Below are 24,284 nucleotides of genomic sequence, written 5' to 3'. Positions count from 1 at the left end.
TATTTAATATATAATACAATTACATGATTGGAAAGTTAAAAATATCTACTTCCCTTCTCTAAAACATTTTTTCCTTAACCAAAAATACATAATGTTATAAAATTTTAAATATATTTTAAAACTTCTCTTTGCTTATATATGAAAACATGTATATATATTTCCATTTTATCTAAATGGAGTATTATATATATATTATATATAATGGAGTACACAGAGAATATATGTAACTTACATGTATTTTTTAAAAGAATAATTAAATGAACTACTGTACATAACCACCAGCTTTAGAAATGGCAAACAATCCCCTCAGATCCCTGAATCATCCCTAATCACATATTCCATATTCTACTTTATGGCATTGGGAGAGATGCTCTCTAAAAGCACTTCATGTGAGAAGATCCAGTTTTTCTCATCATAGCCCATGGTAACATCTTCGTCATCTTTATTATTGCTTTAGCTGAAAAGTCCATAGATTCTTCATTCACATATATATGTATTCTACAACAATGTCTAGCTCTTCTCCAGTAGCTTTTCTTGTCCCTCCTGTAATCCTGGAGTATGCGTTTCAGCACAGGTTCTGGTCTGTGGTGGAGTGGCTCTGTGGCCATTACCTAGGATAATGCCTAGTAACACGAGGCACAACCGACAATGGCTGTGAATTGGCATGAATATACTTCTAACTCATCAGAGAAGTTGGTGGAATAGCTCCCCATAATGCCAGATCATCTGTGGTCTTTCTATGTCCTCAGACAGTTCATTTGTAATTTTAATTAGGTTAAATTCTTGTTATTTGTAATGTGTCATTATGAAGAACATTTCAGCTATTTTTTTTTCTTGTGGTTATTGCTTTGCAAATTGTTTTTCTCTCCAGAACTAATAGATACTACTAATTAGCTCTAATTGTTTGTTGTTCTGTCGTTGCTTTTTCTAGGTGGATGATCATACAATCTATAAGGAGTGAGTTGTATTTCTTCTCCTTTAAGTCTTATGCCAGTCTTTTGTTTCTTTTCTTATGCAATTGGACAGAATTTTCAATATTCTTTTACATACTAATGATGACTGAGTTCTTTGTTACTTTCCCTGTCTTAAAGAGAATGAATACAGTATTTCGTTAGGGCTTGGGCTATAAAACCTTTTTAAATTAAGGAAGTCTTTTTCCTTATCCTAGTATGCTAAGAGTTTTATTTTTAACAAAAATTTAACTTTATCAAATGCTTTTTCTACATTGACTGAAGTAATATATGATTGTTCTCATTTAGCCTGTTAATATATTAATTGATTTTAAGATATTGAAAAACTAATGTTTTGTAATAAAACCTACATTTTCATAATCTAGTATTTTAAATTATCAAATTCACTTAGCCAATAATCTACTTATAAATTTTGCATGTGTTCCCATATAAAACAGAAAATAGTTCTTTTTTTTGAAGGTTTGGTAGTGCTCACATGTAAAACCTTCCAGGGCTGTAGACTTGAGAAAGGAAAACTTCAACGGCCATTTCAGCTTCTTTATTGCTTATTGATCTGTTCAAATTCCTTTTTCTCATTCTCTGAGAGAAAAGTAATTTACTCAATTTTCTGTTGCCATTTACTGACAGACATAAAAATTTAGCTCATGTTCCATGGATTCCATTGCTTATGCTCTTAGCCATTGTGATAAGTATCACACTGTCATATCTTTAGAAAATATTCTCCCTAAATATGGTATATGAAGGAGGAACTAAATAGAACTAAACCCAGTGAAAATTGTGTACACAGAAAAGCACTTACTTTCCTGAAATAGAGATTGAAGTCCAATATAATGAGGGAGAAAAATAAATCAGAAAGGTTATAACAACCCAGGAACAAATCAAGAGTATAGAATGCATTACTGATGATTGGAAATAAAAGAAAAGAAGATGGTAGATGGCCAAAACAGAAGAACATGAAGTAAAATATAAGATAAATAAATGCTCTGAAAAATGTGAAGTGGAAATATGCAATTTCTTTTGGCAGAAAACAAAACATCTTAGACCATAAAGGAAAAAGGAAGAAAGGGAGAACTGGTAGTCAATGAATTCAGTTACGTATCTTGATGGTGTGAATATCCATTCTTTTCCCTCCTTGAGTTTCCTCCTGTGTGGAAGGAGTGTCATTAGTATAGCCTTCCTAGTCTCTCTCTACTCACTCACTCCCCCCAAAGGATGGAGAATCATTTAAAGAGGATCTTGGCAGAATATCCCTGCCCCTTCCACCTTCTTTCCTTTTGGATGAGTGGTCTCTAGAAAGTATTCTGCTCTGTCCCATCTCCAACCCAGCAGTTCTAGAGGATCTAACTTGAACCCCTCCATGAGGGTCCTGACCTAGGCCAGAGCTGTCAGTGATGCTGGCTAAATCTGTCTGATTTGGGGGTCTCAACATTAGGATTAGGCATAAGCAAAACTTTCCAAAACAGCTTTTCCATTAATTAAGTTTAGATTTGGCTTCTCAATCTGCCCATTCTTTTGTTCTACTTGTCAATGAGTTCAGAACTCAGGAGAGCATAGTGAGCGACATTTTTTTAATTCATCAAGCACCAAACATGTACTAAGACTGATATAAGATAAAGTACATTAGGATTTAGAAATTTAAAAAATAAATAAAACAGTAGATTTTTTTGAAATGGAAATAAGAATTTGTAAAACATTTGCATAGAAGTGAATGCTAAAACTCAGAGAAGGCAATGGCACCCCACTCCAGTACTCTTGCCTGGAAAATCCCATGGACGGAGGAGCCTGGAAGGCTGCAGTCCATGGTGTTGCTGAGGGTCGGACACGACTGAGCGACTTCACTTTCACTTTTCACTTCATGCATTGGAGAAGGAAATGGCACCCCACTCTAGTGTTCTTGCCTGGAGAATCCCAGGAACGGGGGAGCCTGGTGGGCTGCTGTCTATGGGGTCACACAGAGTTGGACACAACTGAAGTGACTTAGCAGTAGCAGCAGCAGAATGCTAAAACTGTGGGAAAAAATATGGAAAATGAGTTTGAAGATCTAACTTTGAGAATGCCTTAAGAAATAGAATGTATATTCCAGAATACAGGGAATTATTTGAAATACTAAGAGGTAAATCAGAAACCAAAAGAAAACCAGTTTTTAAGAAGATTCTTGACAATATCAGATTCCCAGAGGGCTTAGTAAGAACAAGATACAAATGACGCACTTCAAAAGCATATTTCTACATGTGGCAGGAGGTGCGCACCATGGTTTTCCTAGGATTTTGCAAGAGATATTAAGAGAAACTGAGATCAAGAGGGAGGTAGGGAGAGGGAGAGAGAAAGACGGGGAGCAGGAAAAGAGAGAGATAGAGGGAAGAGAAAGAAGTTACAGTATTCTTAAGAAAGCACCTAATGTTTGTTCACTTCCTGGGAAATTTTTTAGTTCTAACATAGTCCACAAATACACTTAACACAGATCTTTTTGCATAAAGTTCAGTTCAGTTCAGTTCAGTCACTCAGTTTTTTTTTTTTAATTTTATGTTATTGTTAAACTTTACATAATTGTATTAGTTTTGCCAAATATCAAAATGAATCCACCACAGGTATACATGTGTTCCCCATCGTGAACCCTCCTCCCTCCTCCCTCCCCATACCATCCCTCTGGGTCGTCCCAGTGCACTAGCCCCAAGCATCCAGTATCGTGCATCGAACCTGGACTGGCATCTCGTTTCATACATGATACTTTACATGTTTCAATGCCATTCTCCCAAATCTTCCCACCCTCTCCCTCTCCCACAGAGTCCATAAGACTGTTCTATACATCAGTGTCTCTTTTGCTGTCTCATACACAGGGTTATTGTTACCATCTTCCTAAATTCCATATATATGCATTATTATACTGTATTGGTGTTTTTCCTTCTGGCTTACTTCACTCCGTATAATAGGCTCCAGTTTTATCCACCTCATTAGAACTGATTCAAATGTTTTCTTTTTAATGGCTGAGTAATACTCCATTGTGTATATGTACCACTGCTTTCTTATCCATTCATCTGCTGATGGGCATCTAGGTTGCTTCCATGTCCTGGCTATTATAAACAGTGCTGCGATGAACATTGGGGTACACGTGTCTCTTTCCCTTCTGGTTTCCTCAGTGTGCATGCCCAGCAGTGGGATTGCTGGATCATAAGGCAGTTCTATTTCCAGTTTTTTAAGGAATCTCCACACTGTTCTCCATAGTGGCTGTACTACTTTGCATTCCCACCAACAGTGTAAGAGGGTTCCCTTTTCTCCACACCCTCTCCAGCATTTATTGCTTGTAGACTTTTGGATCGCAGACATTCTGACTGGTGTGAAATGGTACCTCATAGTGGTTTTGATTTGCATTTCTCTGATAATGAGTGATGTTGAGCATCTTTTCATGTGTTTGTTAGCCCTCTGTATGTCTTCTTTGGAGAAATGTCTATTTAGTTCTTTGGCCCATTTTTTGATTGGGTCATTTATTTTTCTGGAGTTGAGCTGTAGGAGTTGCTTGTATATTTTTGAGATTAGTTGTTTGTCAGTTGCTTCATTTGCTATTATTTTCTCCCATTCTGAAGGCTGTCTTTTCACCTTGCTAATAGTTTCCTTTGATGTGCAGAAGCTTTTAAGGTTAATTAGGTCCCATTTGTTTGTTTTTGCTTTTATTTCCAATATTCTGGGAGGTAGGTCATAGAGAATCCTGCTGTGATGTATGTCAGAGAGTGTTTTGCCTATGTTCTCCTCTAGGAGTTTTATAGTTTCTGGTCTTACATTGAGATCTTTAATCCATTTTGAGTTTATTTTTGTGTATGGTGTTAGAAAGTGTTCTAGTTTCATTCTTTTACAAGTGGTTGACCAGATTTCCCAGTACCACTTGTTAAAGAGATTGTCTTTAATCCATTGTATATTCTTGCCTCCTTTGTCAAAGATAAGGTGTCCATATGTGCATGGATTTATCTCTGGGCTTTCTATTTTGTTCCATTGATCTATATTTCTGTCTTTGTGTCAGTACCATACTGTCTTGATAACTGTGGCTTTGTAGTAGAGCCTGAAGTCAGGTAGGATGATTCCTCCAGTTCTAGTCTTCTTTCTCAAGATCACTTTGGCTATTCGAGGTTTTTTGTATTTCCATACAAATTGTGAAATTATTAGAATACTGTTGGTAGCTTGATAGGGATTGCATTGACTCTATAAATTGCTTTGGGTAGTATACTCATTTTCACTATATTGATTCTTCCAATCCATGAACATTGTATATTTCTTCATCTGTTAGTGTCCTCTTTGATTTCTTTCACCAGTGTTTTATAGTTTTATATATATATAGGTCATTAGTTTCTTTAGGTAGATATATTCCTAAGTATTTTATTCTTTCTGTTGCAATGGTGAATGGAATTGTTTCCTTAATTTCTCTTTCTGTTTTCCCATTATTAGTGTATGGGAATGCAAGGGATTTCTGTGTGTTGATTTTATATCCTGCAACTTTACTATAATCATTGGTTAGTTCTAGTAATTTTCTAGTGGAGTGTTTAGGGTTTTCTATGTAGAGGATCATGTCATCTGCAAACAGTGAGAGTTTTACTTCTTCTTTTCCAGTTTGGTTTCCTTTTATTTCTTTTTCTGCTCTGATTGCTGTGGCCAAAACTTCCAAAACTATGTTGAATAGTAATGGTGAAAGTGGGCACCCTTGTCTTGTTCCTGACTTTAGAGGAAATGCTTTCAATTTTTCACCATTGAGGATGATGTTTGCTGTGGGTTTGTCATATATAGCTTTTATTATGTTGAGGTATGTTCCTTCTATTCCTGCTTTCTGGAGAGTTTTTATCATAAATGGGTGTTGGATTTTGTCAAAGGCTTTCTCTGCATCTATTGAGATAATCATATGGTTTTTATTTTTCAATTTGTTAATGTGGTGTATTACATTGATTGATTTGTGGATATTGAAGAATCCTTGCATCCCTGGGATAAAGCCCACTTGGTCATGGTGTATGATCTTTTTAATGTGTTGTTGGATTCTGATTGCTAGAATTTTGTTAAGGATTTTTGCATCTATGTTCATCAGTGATATTGGCCTGTAGTTTTCTTTTTTTGTGGGATCTTTGTCAGGTTTTGGTATTAGGGTGATGGTGGCCTCATAGAATGAGTTTGGAAGTTTACCTTCCTCTGCAATTTTCTGGAAGAGTTTGAGCAGGATAGGTGTTAGCTCTTCTCTAAATTTTTGGTAGAATTCAGCTGTGAAGCCATCTGGACTGGGGCTTTTGTTTGCTGGAAGATTTTGTATTACAGTCACTCAGTTTTGTCCGACTCTTTGCGACCCCATGGACTGCAGCACGCCAGGCTTCCCTGTCCATCACCAATTCCCAGAGTTTACTCAAACTCATGTCCATTGAGTCAGTGATGCCATCCAGCCATCTCATCCTCTGTCATCCCCTTCTCCTCACATAAAGTTACTTGTAACCTAAGAAGAACAAACAGTACACTGATGAAGGGCTTTACAGTGCATGGGCTTCCCAGGTGGTGCTAGTAGAGTCCGCCTGCCAGTGCAGGAGAAGTAGCAGACATGGATTCGATCCATGGGTCAGGCTGATCCCCTGGAGAAGGAAATGACAACCCATTCCTGTCTTTTTGCCTGGAAAGTCCCATGGACAGAGGATCTGGCTGGTTATACAGTCCATGGAGTTGCAAAGAGTCGGACACGACTAAAGTGACTTAGTACACAGGCCTGTGCACATGAGAATGGGTAAAGGAATTGAGTTTATCAGAAATGTGACTACAAAACGGTTTCTGTGCTTGGCTGGGGACTTTCAATTTTCAGTTCTTGACTCCTTCAAAGTATAAACAAGACAGCAAACAATTAAGAATTTTAAAAACCTGCCACCTTTTATTCTCTTCTTTCAGTTTTACTCCACATTTCCTGATTTTTTCATCCCAGTTTCTTCTTTAAATCTTTCTCCTTTGCACTTTCCTGGATACCTAAATAATATTTAAACCTAGAAAAGGCCTTGCTAGGGTTTGACTGAATTTGAGAGAGAAAGATTGGGTTTGCTATGCTTTTTACCTGTTCATTTACCTCTTTTTTACCTCTTAGTTTATCTTCATCTCAAAGTTCTAAATTGTAAAAAATTAATTCTAACTTTAGAGAGAAGCATGGATCCAGCCTCAGTGGGAGAAAAAAAGTTTCATTTTCACCACTGCCTCCATTAACAGTTAGAAATTCCCAGTATTATTAGTCTGTATTCAATTCTGCGAATGTTGATCCTGAGGATATATACATGCACCATCACTAGATGCTTCCTCTGGAGAAACAGAGACTAGCTCCTCTAGATTTTCCACACCTTATTATGAATATTTAATGGAGACAAATTTAAGGATATGAATAAATATGCAGTAATAACTCATGGGACCAGCAGCTTGGCAGTAATTGCTTCCCTAGACCCATCTTTAGTCTATATTTAGACTCTTGTTCTACCACTGACCAACTTTACTTTCCCAAATCTCCAGTCAGCCAGAAGAGACACATTTCCTAAATGTTTTTATTTAATCAGTACATAAATTATATGTATCTAATCAGTTTATAGATTTATTTTCTTAAATCAAATTCAATCAACTGTGATCAGCAATGAGAGTGAGAGGGAAGGATCATTATGTGGTATAAATTATTGTTCATTTGACATGGCTGAATAGAAAGAGATGAAGAGAAACCAGGAATTAGAAATAGTGCATCCAATACCCATGATCATCAACATTTTTTAATATTACCTATACATAAAATATCATCCCATGTATGATTAAAAACACTTGCTCTTTCCTCACACATTCAGACAATTTATTCTATATTAATGATACATAGAACCATGGTATATGCAGCTTTTGGCATCAAAATTCAATACCAATGTTAATGTCATTCTGTTACCTTTGATATTTTTAGATGTTACCGATATATCCAGTAAAGAATGATTGGGAAAAGCAAACACATATTCGATAATCATAATGCCTATTTAATTTTAAACAAGAAATAACTATGAATTGTATTGTTGTTTAGTTGTAAAGTCGAGTCTGACTCTTTTGAGACCTGCCAGGCTCCTCTTGTCCATGGGATTTCCCAGGCAAGAATATTGCTATTTCTTTCTCCAGTGGATCTTCCCAACCTAGGGATCGAACCTACATCTCCTGCATTAGCAGGTGGATTCTTTACCACTGAACCACCAGGAAAACCATTTCATTAGTGGGTACTAATCTCTGCAGCTAGTAAATAGCTCTTTCCTTTACTCATTTCCGTGTTCTACAGTATTCAGCCAGTACTTCCAATAAGACTTTTTGCCAGATATCTTTATTTAGGTGAATCTAAGTCCAAGTTGACTATATTGGTCTGTATTCAGTGTTCCAATAAGGTTCAGTTAACCTTACACATGGCAAGGTGATAAAACACTTAGGGAATCCTCTGCATTCTACTCTAAGCGCATTTGACCTCCATCATGCTGTAGAAATATTTACTATTGAAAATTTATCATGTATTCATCCAACAATGTAATATGTCTACCTTTATATAAAACAAACACAAAATTGTGTTCTCATATCTAATAAGGGGCCCAAATTTTTGAGATCTTATTTCAGATTTATTGGAATCATTATTATTTTCTCTGGTAGACATGTCATTCCATTTGGTGGTAAACCTTCAGACCCACAGACACCAGTTTAGGAAAAATTTAATAGTCTATTATATGTAATGTTTTAATGAATTCTTAGTCATTATTTCCTTAAATATTACTTATGTCCCAATTCGCTGTCCCCCGCTTCAGAAGCTGCTTGTGTGTCATTCTATCTTTTCTGAAATATATTTTATTTTCTGTATTTTTCACACATGTATTCATCAGTACTACATTTTGGCTATGTCCTTTTCATCTATTTCACATTTAACTTATTAGCTCTTCTGCTGTGTCTACTGTGCTTAATTTTAGTTATTTATTTACTTGTGCTTTAGTTATTGTGTCTTTAAGTTGTAGAAGTCATATTTGGTTATTTTTGCAGTTCCTAGATGCCTTCTGAAAATTTCCAAATTACTTGATTCTACACAGTGAGAAAATAATAGTTTTTCAAAAATAAATGGATGATATCTAATCCAGTTTACAAGCTTTGCACAGCAAAACAAACCTTAAGCAAAATGAAAAGACAACCTATAAACTGGGAGAAATTATTTTCAAATGATGTGACCAATAGGATTTAATTTTCAAATTATATAAACAGCTCATAATATTCAGTAACAACAACAACAAAACCCAACAGAAAATTTGGCAAATGATCTAAATAGACATGTCTCCAAAGAAGACATACAGATGGTTAAAAATCACATGAAAAAATGCTCAACATCACTAATTATTAGAGAAATGCAAATCAAAACTACAATGAGGTTATTACTTCACACCTGTCAGAATGGCCATCATCAAAAAATGTGCAAACAATAAATGCTTTTTAGGTAATAAATTCTGGAGAAAAGGGAACCCTTCTACACTATTGATGAGAATGTAAACTGGTACAGCCACTATGGAGAACAGTATGGAGCTATCATATGATCCTGCAATCCCACTCCTGGGCAAATATCCAACGAAAACCATAACACAAAAAGATGCACGCACCCCCAGTGTTCACTGCAGCACTGTACAATAGCCAGGACGCGGAAACAACCGAAATATCTACCAACAGAGAAATCGATAAAGAATACATGGTACATGTATACCATGGGATATTTCCCAGTCGTAAAAATGTAAGAAATAATGCCATTTGCAGCAACACAGATAAGCTGAGAGATTGTCACACTGGATGAACTAAATCAGACAGAAAAAGACAAACATCATATGTTATCCCTTATATGCAGAATCCACTTTAAAAAAGTAGATTTGTTGAACTTATTTTTTAGAATTTATCCTTAAAACATAAATAGAGTCACAGATGCTGAAAACAAACTTATGGTTACCAGGGGATAAGTGAAGGGGAGGGATAAATGGGCAGACTGGGATTGACATGTACACATTACTATTTGTAAAACGGATAATAAATAATGACCTGCTGTATAGAACAAGGAACTCTACTCAATACTTTGTTATGGCCTATATGGGAAAAGAATCTGAATTAGAGTAGATATATGTCTATGTATAACAGATTTATTTTGCTGTACACCTGAAACTAACACAACATTGTAAATAAAATATAGTTCAATAATTTTTTGAATTGAAAAGATGTAGGATATATATATATAATGGCATATTACTCAGATATTAAAAGGAATGAAATAATGGCACTTGTAGCAACATGGATGGACCTACAGAATATTATATTAAGTGAAATAAGTCAGAGAAATAAATCCTGTGTCAATTTTGTATGGTCTAAGAAAAATAAAAGAAGGGTATTTACCAAAACAGAAACAGATTCACAGATAGAGACAATAAAGTAGCACTTACCAGAGGACAAAGTCAAGAAAAGAAAGGTAAGTTAGGCATATGGGATTAAGAGATACAAACCACTATGTATAAAGCAGATAAGCAATAAGGATATATTATTGTATAATGTAGACAGTTACACCCATTTATCTTTAAACACTTAGATGGAGTATAATCTAAAAAAACATAGAATCACTATGCTGTACACCTGAAACTAATATTGTAAATCAACTCTACTTCAATTTAAAAAAAGAAATGTAAAAACGTATTAGCAATATTCAAAACAGCATGTCAAGACCCAGTTCAGTTCAGTTCAGTCGCTCAATCATGTCTGACTCTTTGCGACTCCATGAATTGCAGCACGCCAGGCCTCCCTGCCCATCACCAACTCCTGGAGTTCACCCAAACTCACGTCCATCAAGTTGGTGATGCCATCCAGCCAGCTCATCCTCTATCATCCCTTCTACTCCAGCCCCCAATCCCTCCCAGCATCAGAGTCTTTTCCAAGGAGTCAACTCTTCACATGAGGTGGCCAAAGTACTGGAGTTTCAAGCTTTAGCATCATTCCTTCCAAAGAACACCCAGGACTGATCTCCTTTAGAATGGACTGGTTGGACCTCCTTGCATTCCAAGGAACTCTCAAGGGTCTTCTCCAACACTACAGTTCAAAAGCATCAATTCTTTGGCACTCAGCTTTCTTCACAGTCCAACTCTCACATCCATACATGACTACTGGAAAAACCATAACCTTGACTAGACAGACCTTTGTTGGCAACGTAATGTCTCTGCTTTTGAATATTCTGTCTAGGTTGGTCATAACTTTCCTTCCAAGGAGTAAGCATCTTTTAATTTCATGGCTGCAATCACCATCTGCAGTGACTTTGGAGCCCCCAAAAATAAAGTCTGACACTATTTCCACTGTTTCCCCATCTATTTCCCATGAAGTGATGGGACCGGACGCCATGATCTTTGTTTTCTGAATGTTGAGCTTTATGCCAACTTTTTCATTCTCCTCTTTCACTTTCATCAAGAGGCTTTTTAGTTCCTCTTCACTTTCTGCCATAAGGGTGGTGTCATCTGCATATCTGAGGTTATTGATATTTCTCCCAGCAATCCTATTCCAGCTTCTGCTTCTTCCAGCCCAGTGTTTCTCATGATACACTCTGCATATAAGTTAAATAAGCAGGGTGACAATATACAGCCTTGACATACTCCTTTTCCTATTTGGAACCAGTCTGTTTTTTGATGTCCAATTCTAACTGTTGCTTCCTGACCTTCATATAGGTTTCTCAAGAAGCAGGTCAGGTGGTCTGGCATTCCCATCTCTTTCAGAATTTTCCACAATTTATTGTGATCCACTGAGCAACTTCACTTTCACTTTTCACTTTCAGGCATTGGAGAAGGAAATGGCAACCCACTCCAGTGTTCTTGTCTGGAGAATCCCAGGGATGGCGGAGCCTGGTGGGCTGCCGTCTATGGGGTCACACAGAGTCAGACACGACTGAAGTGACTTACCAGTAGCAGCACACAGTAAAAGGCTTTGGCATAGTCAATAAAGCAGAAATAGATGTTTTTCTGGAACTCTCTTTCTTTTTTGATGATCCAGCAGATGTTGGCAATTTGATCTCTGGTTCCTCTGCCTTTTCTAAAACCAGCTTGAAGATCAGGAACTTCATGGTTCACATATTGCTGAAGCCTGGCTTGGAGAATTTTGAGCATTACTTTACTAGCGTGTGAGACGAGTGCAATTGTGCAGTAGTTTGAGCATTCTTTGGCATTGCCTTTCTTTGGAATGGAATGAAAACTAACCTTTTCCAGTCCTGTGGCCACTGCTGAGTTTTCCCAATTTGCTGGCATATTGAGAGCAGCACTTTCACAGCATCATCTTTCAGGATTTGAAATAGCTCAACTGGAATTCCATCACCTCCACTAGATTTGTTCATCGTGATGCTTTCTAAGGCCCACTTGCCTTCATATTCCAGGATGTCTGGCTCTAGGTGAGTGATCACACCATCGTGATTATCTGTGTCATGAAGATCTTTTTTGTACAGTTCTTCTGTGTATTCTTGCCACCTCTTCTTAATATCTTCTGCTTAGCATGAGAATAATGTCTCCTTTGTACAATCCTGGCAAGTTTTAGGCTCTCAAGCCTTTCTTAAACATACATGTGACTCATTACAGAATTCAACAACGGGGGTGTAAGTGAATTTATCTAGTTAACAATAACACACATTCATACACTTGGATATCATTATCAATTTTTATAAAGTTGACATAAAAAATAGCAAGCGAATCCAAAATGAACAGTAGAACCACAGCCACCTTAGCTCTGGTATCCAGTAAGTTTAGAAATCTGGATAGCTCAACTCCCTGAGGGAGTTGAGATTGTGTACACTAGATATTAGATTTGTTCTAGCTTATTTTTTGTCACGTCATTCTATGAAGTCTGGATTTTTGTTCAACCAACTGGTGTATCTGAGTCTTTGCCCCCCAGAAATAGTCAAACAAACAAACAATTTCAGGATTTTTTTCATGAGCTGGTAAGATCCAGTTCAACTCAGTTTATGTGTCCCTTTAATATTATCAGAAAAGTCTGCAACAATAGCTATGGTAACTCATCTTTGTAAATGTGTCATCTACCACTTTTCAGCCATAATTAAGTATTATTCAGGGAAATTTCCAGACTCTGCAAAATCTAACCTCCTTTTCACTGGCTAACGGTAGCCCCAATTACCCATGATTGCCTGTTGTGACATATCTTCTTCTCTTTAGAAATACTTGCTTGTTTGGGGCCTATAGCAGCTGAATACTACCCCTTACAGTCCTTATGATAACTGAGCAGTCACCACAGGCTCCTGGGCTTCTGTATTCCCTGGTTACTGTGCTTACTCCAAGGCATCTGAACACTGGAGCCACCCAGCTTAATCCCAGGCTATAAAATAACACTGTAGTCCCCTATCTGCGGCAGGAAAAGTGGCTCTTTGAGCAATTGTCACATTTTACAGTCTCTACAGCCACTGTCTACAGGAAGGGATGTTTTTCATCTCAGATAAGCCAGTTAAGCACAACTGGTTCCAATAACACAATGCACAGGGACTTTACTGTTTCCAACTCCTTTGCAAACGATATACCCACCTAGCTAGTAGAAATATAAAAGTTGGTTTTGCAAGAAAAAAATAACTAGTGAAGTAGCAGAGCACACTATAATCTCTAGGCTTTAAATTTTTCCAGAGACATATACTTAGACAAGATAGAGTTAGACTATATGCAATATTGGCAAATATTCCAACAGAGAGGAACCTGATCTTTGAAATGTCCTATTATCTATAAGCATAAGGAGCAGACACATCTATGTGTCTATATGCAAAAATGTTGCAAGACAATCAGTCATGTATTCTTGGTTAACCACACACTTCTGGTGTAAAAGTTATCAGAAAGTAAGGTTGAAATTCAAAGAGGATTTTTGAAAAGAATTTTGCTTTGAGTGTCACCATTCCCAAAGGAGAATACAGAGTTTACTATACTTTTGAACACAAGCCCAGTGAAAAGGTTCAAATCTAGTCAGTAGAAAGCTTGGTCAACATCCTGTTTTATTTGTGAAATGATCAGTAAAATAATGTCTCTGTCATTCTTTAGAAATGTAAATAGAGGGGCTGGCTGAGGGTCTTTGCCATAGCAGAACATGAGCCACAGTTTTAGGAAAATCTCATTCCCAGAATTAGCTGGGAGAGAGAATTAATGTTTTCTTGAACCAAATATGGGTCTTAATTAGAAAAAAGGTTGGTGTTGGATTATGCTGGATATTTCAGGATAGATAACCAGATAAAAGTAAAAAAAAAAAAAACTTAGGAAAAATAAGCAGAAGTTCATACTGGATGCACAGACACTGAAGAACTAAAGAACCAAGGGAAATAGTGGAACTATGGTTGAAAACTATGATTGATCAATGCACTGAAACTGGGGATGGCAGACATTTTCATAAGAAAAAGGAAACCACCTGATGAGAGTCTACTAGCTTCAGAAAAGGATAATACCATCACACGGCCAGATAGGTGTGACTATCACCAGCCCTTCCCTTCCTTTTCAAGGCTCAGAAGTCATGGCTAAATGAGTAGAGAGACTGGAACTGACCAAGAGTTAGAAGAGCCTGATCTTGCCAGCTCTGTCTCATTACAGCTTGACTTCAGTTCAAAAAGTGGAGACTGAAATGGAATTTGAATTTGTATCACTATTGCTCTGGATCAGACACATTAAATTCCCAATAGAATCACTTTTCTGTGAGCCAGTGGTCAAAGAACTTTCTTATAATTAATATTCACAAGAGAAGACAAAGCAGTCTTTTTATCTAGTTATGGGAAGAACTGGAACTACAAAATCTAAAGTCATAATGGGGGGAAAAAAACATTCACACTTCATGAGTTATGCCTGTTAAATTATTATATGTAATTGTATTACATATTTATATAGTTATATAGTTTATATTATATTAAAATAAAACTTTTAAAATTTAAGTTTTTTAAAGATCTTTTAAAAATTATACCATGTTTAAACTTTAGTTACTGCAAATGTCAAAGTCAGCACTTTTACTCACATTTGTTAGGACACTTTGCAAACCATGTAGCTCATTAACACTTTGAATTCCACATGTGTGGAAACATTCAGATATCCCATCTACCATTGTTATATCCTATTTTCATCTTAGATTAGAAAAAATTTGAATCTCAAGATTAACACTGAATTTTTAAAAAATATTTATACTTCTAAAACAAATTGCTATGTAATGTGACTGTCAAGCTTTAAATCATTCATGTGAAACTGACTATATTCAGAAACATTCTAATGGAAAATATAGAGAATGAAAGGGGGAAAAGGAAAAACTAATGAGCCATGGTTTAGTAAGACATCTGTACTTTTTTTCCTCTCTATATGGGCTTTTCCACTGTCAGTTTGATTAATGGGATGTCTTTAAATGTATCTCCTTTTGGATATCTTTTATCTCAACAAGTCCATTTCATGTTCTTGCCACCAACATTTCCAGTAGCTTTCTTCTAACATGTCAGAATGACAGATAAGTTTTCGTAGTCAGCCTTATAGAGAGCTCATTATTTTTTCAAACCAGTGTAATTGCCCTGAAGGTCCCCAAAGCAAAGAGCCTTGGAGTGCCCTGTGATTTCCAAACTCATGCTACATAAAAGTGTCCATTTCTGGGCTTAAAATAAGAGTTTAAGTCACCGGGCAAGGTCAACTACTGATTTCTTGTAAACGTTTATGAGTTAGTTTGAAATAAACATTTCAAATATCTTAAACAGATCAAATTGATGTTCAATTTTTAATGTAATCCATCTGCGATTTCTTTCATAATAGTTGGCTAATAACAGTACAATAATATATCTAAAATTTACTTAATTCAGGGTAAAGATTTCTGATTGAAAGTTTGAATAAAGTAGCATTTCTATAATACATAATATAAAATTGCAATAAAAAGTACTATTTTTATTCCATAAAATATTTACAAAACACATATTTATGTCATTTCCTTTTAAAAACACTCAACTGAACTGTAAAGTTTAACCATCTACCTAAAATTATTTTTTGTCAGATATTTGTAAAAAAAACAATATTTGTTGGTTTTACTTAAGTAGGCAGAAAGGTATTTAAGCTTATAAATAAATCCACACAAACCTATGGTCAATTAATCTATGACAAAGGAGGCAAGAATATATAGTAGAGAAAAGACAGTCTCTTCAGTGTGCAATGCTGGGGAAACTGGACAGCTGCATGTAAAAGAATGAAATCAGAACAGTCCCCAACACCATGAACAAAAATAAACTCAAAATGGATTAAAGACCTAAATGTAAAACCAGATACTATAAAACTCCTAGAGGAAAACATAGACAAGACACTCTTTGGCATAAATCACAGTATTATCTTTTCGGATCTGTCTCATAGAGTAATAGGAATAAGAACAAAAATAAACAAATGGGACCTAATCAAACTTAAAAGCTTTTGGATGGTAAAGGAAATCATAAACAAAACAAAAACACAACCTACAGAATGGGAGAAAACATTTGCAAACAATGCAGCCAACAAGAGATCAATCTCCAAAATATATAAACAACTTATACAGCTCAACACCAACAAAACCAAATAATCCCAATCAAAAAATGGGTTCAGTTCAGTTCAGCTGCTCAGTCATGTCCAACTCTTTGCAACCCCATGAATCGCAGCACGCCAGGCCTCCCTGTCCATCACCAACCCCCGGAGTTCACTCAAACTCACGTCCATCGAGTCAGTGATGCCATCCAGCCATCTCATCCTCTGTCATCCCCTTCTCCTCCTGCCCCCAATCCCTCCCAGCATCAGAGTCTTTTCCAATGAGTCAACTCTTCACATGAGGTGGCCAAAGTACTGGAGTTTCAGCTTTAGCATCATTCCTTCCAAAGAAATCCCAGGGCTCATCACCTTTAGAATGGACTGGTTGGATCTCCTTGAAGTCCAAGGGACTCTGAAGAGTCTTCTCCAACACCATAGTTCAAAAGTATCAATTCTTCAGCGCTCAGCTTTCTTCACAGTCCAAGGGTCACATCCATACATGACCACAGGAAAAACCATAGCCTTGACTAGACGGACCTTTGTTGGCAAAGTAATGTCTCTGCTTTTGAATATGCTATCTAGGTTGGTCATAACTTTCCTTCCAAGGAGTAAGCGTCTTTTAATTTCATGGCTGCAGTCACCATCTGCAGTGATTTTGGAGCCCAGAAAAATAAAAAATGGGTTGAAGATCTAAATAAGACACTTCTCCAAAGAAGACATACAGATGACTAAGAAGCACATGAAAAGATGCTCAGTATCATTAATAATTAGAGAAAAGTAAATAAAAAATACAATGAGGTACCAACTCACACCAGTCAGAATGGTCTTTATAAAGAAGTCTACAGATGATAAATGCTGGAGAGGGTGTGGAGAAAAGGGAACTTTCCTGCACTGTTGGTGGGAATGTAAAATGGTACAGCTATTATGGAGAACAGATTCCTATAAAGATTCCTATAAAATTTAAAATTTTATAGGAATTATAATATAATAATATAATATAATAATATAATATATATTATATTAATTATATATATTTAATTAATTATATATTTTTAATATTAATTTATTTTTATTAATTTATATATAATTAATAATATATTAATATAATTAATATAATATTAATTATATAATAATATAATAATAAAAATATAAAAAAAATCTTATTCCTATAAGATTCCTATAAAACTAAAAACAGAGCTACAATATGACCCAGCAAACCAATCCTGGGCATATATAGAGAGAAAATTGTAATGCAAAAAGATACATGCACCCTAATGTCCACAGCAGCACTATTTAAAATAGCCAAGACATGGAAACAATGCAAATGCCCATCAACTGAGGAATAATAAGATGTAGTGTGTATATACACACACACATACACACACATATACACAAATACAATGGGCTATTAATCAGCCATAAAAAATAATGAAGTAATGCTATGTGTAGCAGGAGAAGGCAATGGCACCCCACTCCAGTACTCTTGCCTGGAAAATCCCATGGATGGAGGAGCCTGGTAGGCTGCAGTCCATGGGGTCGCACAGAGTCGGACATGACTGAGCGACTTCACTTTCACTTTTCACTTTCATGCATTGGAGAAGGAAATGGCAACCCACTCCAGTGTTCTTGCCTGGAGAATCCCAGGGATGGAGGAGCCTGTTGGGCTGCCGTCTATGGGGTCGCACAGAGTCGGACACGACTGAAGTGACCTAGCAGCAGCAGCAGCTATTTGCAGAAACATAGGCTTAGAGATTATCATACTAAATGAAGTAAGCCAGACGTGTTAAGTAGCATCAGTTGTCTCTGACTCTTTGCGACCCTATGGACTGTAGCCCCCCAGGCTCCTCTGTCCATGGGATTCTTCAGGCAAGAATACTGGAGTAGGTAGCCATTTCCTCCTCCAGGGGATCTTTGTGACCCAGGGATTGAATGTCTCCCATGTCTCCTGCACGGCAGCGGATTTTTTACCACTGAGCCACCAAGGAAGCCCAACAACTATATCAGTTCCATTCAGTTCAGTCACTCAGTCACGTCCAACTCTTTGTGACCCCATGGATTGCAGCACACAAGGCTTCCCTGTCCATCACCAACTCCCAGAGCTTGCTCAAACTCATGGCCAACAAGTCGGTGATACCATCCAACCATCTCATCCTTTGTCGTCCCCTTTTCCTCCTGCCTTTAATCTTTCCCATCCTCAGCATCTTTTCTAATGGGTCAGCCCTTTGCATCAGATGACCAAAGTATTGGAGCTTCAGCATCAGTCCTTCCAGTGAATATTCAGGATTGATTTCTTTTAGGATTGACTAGTTTGATCTCCTTGCAGTCCAAGGGACTCTCAAGAGGCTTCTCAAACACCACAGTTCAAAAACATCAATTCTTCAGCGCTCAGCTTTTTGTATTGTCCAATGCTCACATCCATATATGACTACTGGAAAAACAATAGCTTTGACTATATGGACCTTTGTCGGAAAAGTAGTATCTCTGCTTTTCAATATGCTGTCTAGCTTGGTCATAGCTTTTCCTCCAAGGAGCAAGTGTCTTTTAATTTCATGGTGGCATTCACCATCTGGAATAATTTTGGAGCCTAAGAAAATGTCACTGTTTCCATTGTTTTCCCGCCTATTTGTCATGAAGTGATAGAATTGGATGCCATGCTCTTTGGTTTTTGAATGTTGAGTTTTAAGCCAGCTTCCTCACTCTCCTCTTTCACTTTCATCAGGAGGCTCTTTATATCCCTATGCAAAAATATGAATCTAGACACATATATAACACCCTTCACAAAACTTCACTCAAAATGGATCATAGCCCTAAATGTAAAATGCAAAATTATAATATGCCTAGAAGATAACATCAGAGAAAACCTAGATGACCTTAGGCATGGCAATAACTTTTTAGATACAATATAAAGGGCACAATTCATGAATGACAAATTGATCAATTGGACTTCATTAGCATTAATGTAGTATTAGCTTTTGCTCTGTGAAAGACAACCTTAAGAAATGAGAGACAAACCTCAGACTGGAAGAAAATCTTTGCAAAAAACATCTCATAAAGAACTGTTATCCATGATATTAAAAGAACTCTCAAAACTCAACAATAGGAAAACAACCAACCCCCCAAAAAAAAAAAATGAGTCAAAGACCTAACAGACAGACCACCAGAGGAAATATACAGATGGCATGTAATCATATGAAAAGATGCTCAACATGGTATGTCATCAGGGAAAGGGAACATGTGAGCCACTCAGTCGTGTCTGACTCTTTGCGACACCAAGGACTGTAGCCCTCCAGGTTCCTTTGTCCATGGGATCTTACCAGTTGAGAATACTGGAGTGGGTAGCCATTCCCTTCTCCAGTGGATCTTCTCAGGTCTCTTGTGTCTCCTATTGGCAGGCAGATTCTTTACCACTAGCGAAATGCAGACTGAAACAAGTATGAAAGAAAGTGTTAATTGCTCAGTTGGGTCTGAATGTTTTGTGACCCCACTGACTGTAGCCCATCAGGCTCCTCTGTCCATGGGATTTTTCAGGCAAGAATACTGAAGTGGGTAGCCATTCCCTTCTCCAGCAGATCTTCCCAACCCAGGGATTGAACCCTATTCTCCTGTATTACAGGCAGATTCTTTACCATCTGAGCCACCAAGGAAGCCCAGACAACTATGAGATACCACTAAACACCTATAAGAATGGCCAAAATCTGGAACACTAACATCAAATGCTGGTGAGTATGTGGACTTTAGGAACTCTCAATTCATTAATTGTGGAAATGTAAATAGTACAGCTACTTACTTAATAGTTCTTACAAAACTAATCATATTCTTATCATTTGGTCCAGTAATCACTCTTCAGTATTTACCCAAAGAAGTAGAAAACTTATGATTCCCCAATACCCCCCACAAAATAAAACCTGTATGTGGATGTTTACAGTACTTTTATTCATAACTGCCAAAACTTGGAAGCAATCAAGATGTCCTACAATATATGAACGGATAAATGAGCCATCGGATATTCAAACAATGTAATGTTACTCAGTGCTAAAAAGAAATGAGCTATCAAGCCATGAAACTTCATCAATATAGAGGAAAGTTAAATGTATATTACTAAATAGAAGTTAGTTTGAAAAAGCTATATAATATATGGTTCCAACAACATGACATTCTGGAAAAAGCAAAACTATGGAGACAGTAAAAAGATCAGTGTTGGCCAGGGGCTGAAGGTACTGCAAGGGATGAACAGGAAGATCAGAAGAGTTTTTAGTACAGTGAAAACCCTCTTCATTGTACTTTAAAGATGAATATATATCGTTATACATTTGTCGAAATCCAGATGTATAACACCAAGAGTGAAGCCTAAAGTAAACTATGATGGGGTAAGGGTGTGTCAGTATGGGTTCACTGATCACACCAGATGTACCACTCTGGTGGTGGTTATTGATAATAAGAGAGGCTATGCTTTTTTGGGGGCAGAGCAATATGAGAAACCTCTGTAACTGATTCTCCATTTTGCTATGCTGCTCTATAAATGAAAAAAGAAATGAAAAAAATACTGACAGACCAATTCAAAGATTCACTTTTTTGGTGTCAGGAAAAACAGAAAAATTATTCAGTAGTCATTGTTAAACTACATGCAAAAAGAAATGAATGCATTTTAAAAGATATTTAGTCTGTTTCAGAATCAACTAAGAATCAATTAGGTGAGTAGTTTCCTAAAATAAGTTTTATTCCCACTATAATTCATTACATATTTGTTTAAGCTTTTTATCATAAAAGTTCATTTCTTTCCAGGCAAGATCTAGGACTACATCATACAAAAAGATTTTGTCCTAGATAAGGTTTCTAATATCATCTTATTTGGGGGAGTGTGAAAAGTCATGTATTAATACATACGATGTAGATGTGTGTTATCTGAACTCAAGTCTTCAGAATATCTTAACTTTTCACTACAGCATCTGAAATTCATCAGAAAAATTATTTTCTAGGATCCCCTTTACAGAGTATTACTAAAATTCATATATATATGCAATATTGCATAGGAACCTAGAATGTCAGGTCCATGAATCAAGGTAAACTGGAAGTGGTCAAACAGAAGACAGCAAAAGGGAACATCACCATTTTAGATGGTGATGGTTTAGTGAACTGGAATGGGTGGATTTAACTCAGCTGACCATTTTATCTACTACTGTGGGCAGGAATCCCTTAGAAGAAATGCAGTGGCCCTCATATTCAACAAAAGAGTCTAAAATGCAGTACTTGGGTGCAATCTCAAAAATGATAGGAGGATCTCTGTTCACTTCCAAGGCAAACCATTCAATATCACAGTAATTGAAGTCTATGCCCCAACCACTAATGCTGAAGAAGTCAAAGTTGAACAGTTCTATGAAGACCTACAAGACCTTCTAGAACGAACACCAAAAAAAAGATGTCCTTTTCATAATTGGGGGCTGGAATGCAAAAAGAGGAAATCAAGAGATACCTGGAGTAACAGCCAAGTTTGGCCTCAGAGTACAAAATGAAACAGGACAAATGCTAATCAAGTTTTTCCTAGAGAAGCACTAGTCAGAGCAAGCACCATCTTCCAACAGCATAAGAAATTACTCTACACATGAACATCATCAGATGGTCAACACCAAGATCAGATTGATTATATTCTTTGCAGCTGAAGATGGAGAAGCTCTATATAGTCAGCAAAACAAGACCAGGAGTTGACTGTGGCTCAGATCATGAACTCCTTATTGCAAAATTCTGACTTAAACTGAAAACAGTAGGGAAAACCACTAGACCATTCAGGTATGACCGAAATCAAATCCCTTATGATTATACAGTGGAAGTACAAATAGATTCAAGGGACTGGATCTGATACATAGAGTGCCTTAAAACTATGACAGAGGTTCATAAAATTGTACAGGAGGCAGTGGTCAAAACCATTCGCAAGAAGAAGAAAGGTAAAAAGGAAAAATGGTTGTCTGAGGAGACCTTACAAATAGCTGAGAAGAGAAGTAAAAGGCAAAGGATAAAAGGAAAGATATATCCATCTGAATGCAGAGTTCCAAAGAATAGCAAGAAGAGTTAAGAAAGCTTTCCTAAATGATCAATGCAAAGAAATAGAGGAAAACAATAGAATGGGACAGACTAGAGATTTCTTCAAGAAAATCAGAGATACGAAGGAAACATTTCATGCAAAGATGGGCACAATAAAAGACAGAAATTGTATCAATGTAACAGAAGCAGAGGAGATTAAGAAGAGGTGGCAAGAACACACAGAAGAACTTAAATTGAAAAAAGTAGGGAAAACCACCAGACCATTCAGGTATGACCTAAATCAAACCCCTTATGATTATACAGAGAAAGTGACAAATAGACTGAAGGGATTAGATCTGATAGACAGAGTGCCTTAAAACTATGGACAGAGGTTTGTAAAATTGTACAGAAGGCAGTGATCAAAACCATTCCCAAGATCTTAAATATCCAGATGACCATGATGGTGTGACCAGCCCCCACCCCCCAAGAGCCAGACATTCTGGAGTGTGAAGTCAAGTGGGCCTTAGGAAACACCATATGAACAAAGCTAGTGGAGGTGATAAAATCCCAGCTGAGATATTTCAAATCCTAAGAGATGATTAAAAGACGCATACTCCTTGGAGCGTGAACTTCCAGATGTTCAAGCTGGTTTTAGAAAAGGCAGAGGAACCAGAGATCAAATGGCCAACATCCACTGGATCATCGAAAAAGCAAGAGAGTTCCAGAAAAACATCTATTTCTGTTTTACTGACTATGCCAAACCTTTGACTGTGTGGATCACAATAAACTGTGGAAAATTCTGAAAAAGATGGGAATACCAGACCACCTGACCTGTCTCTTGAGAAACCTGTATATGGGTCAGGAAGCAACAGTTAGAACTGGACATGGAATAACAGACTGGTTCCAAATAGGAAAAGGAGTACGTCAGGGCTGTATATTGTCACCTTGCTTATTTAACTTCTATGCAGAGTACATGATGAGAAATGCTGGGCTGGAGGAAGCACAAGCTGGAATCAAGATTGCTGGGAGAACTATCAATAACCTCAGATATGCAGATGACACCACCTTTATGGCAGAAAGTGAAGAAGAACTAAAGAGCCTCTTGATGAAAGTGAAAGAAGAGAGTTAAAAAGTTGGCTTAAAGCTCAACATTCAGAAAACTAAGATCATGGCATCTGGTCCCATCACTTTATGGGAAATAGATGGGGAAACAGTAGAAACAGTGGCTGACTTTATTTTTGGGGGCTCCAAAGTCACTGCAGATGGTGATTGCAGCCATGAAATTAAAAGATGCTTACTCCTTGGAAGGAAAGTTATGACCAACCTAGATAGTATATTCAAAAGCAGAGACATTACTTTGCCAACAAAGGTCTGTCTAGTCAAGGCTATGCTTTTTCCAGTGGTCATGTATGGATGTGAAAGTTGGGACTGTGAAGAAAGCTGAGCATGGAAGAATTGATGCTTTTGAACTGTGGTGTTGGAGAAGACTCTTGAGAATCCCTTTGACTGCAAGGAGATCCAACCAGTCCATCCTGAAGGAGATCAGTCCTGGGTGTTCATTGGAAGGACTGATGTTGAAGGTGAAACTCCAATATTTTGGCCACCTCATGCAAAGAGTTGACTCATTGGAAAAGACCTTGATGCTGGGAAGGATTGGGGGCAGGAGGAGAAGGAGACAACAGAAGATTAGATGGCTGGCTCACATCACCAACTCGATGGACGTGAGTTTGGATAAACTCTGGGAGTTAGTGATGGACAGGGAGGCCTGGAG

The 24,284-nt window shown here is 37.1% G+C and overlaps 1 protein-coding gene across 1 annotated transcript in view; it reads right to left on the bottom strand.

Annotated features, from left to right (window-relative positions):
* Positions 1-2,564: 2,564 nt before the first annotated feature.
* SLC7A11 (solute carrier family 7 member 11) overlaps positions 2,565-24,284 on the bottom strand; it is a 639,869-nt gene continuing 618,149 nt past the window's right edge. The window contains exon 12 of the mRNA XM_086346707.1: positions 2,565-2,977. Coding sequence (XP_086202833.1) covers positions 2,949-2,977 — 29 coding nt within the window. The 3' untranslated portion in view covers positions 2,565-2,948. The remainder of the gene's footprint in view (positions 2,978-24,284) is intronic.

The sequence above is a fragment of the Bos grunniens genome, chromosome 17 (assembly GCF_055505025.1).
Source record: "Bos grunniens cultivar Pamir isolate PY7600 chromosome 17, Bosgru_T2T1.0, whole genome shotgun sequence".
Lineage (NCBI taxonomy): Eukaryota > Metazoa > Chordata > Mammalia > Artiodactyla > Bovidae > Bos > Bos grunniens.
This window is presented reverse-complemented; position numbering and strand designations above follow the sequence as displayed.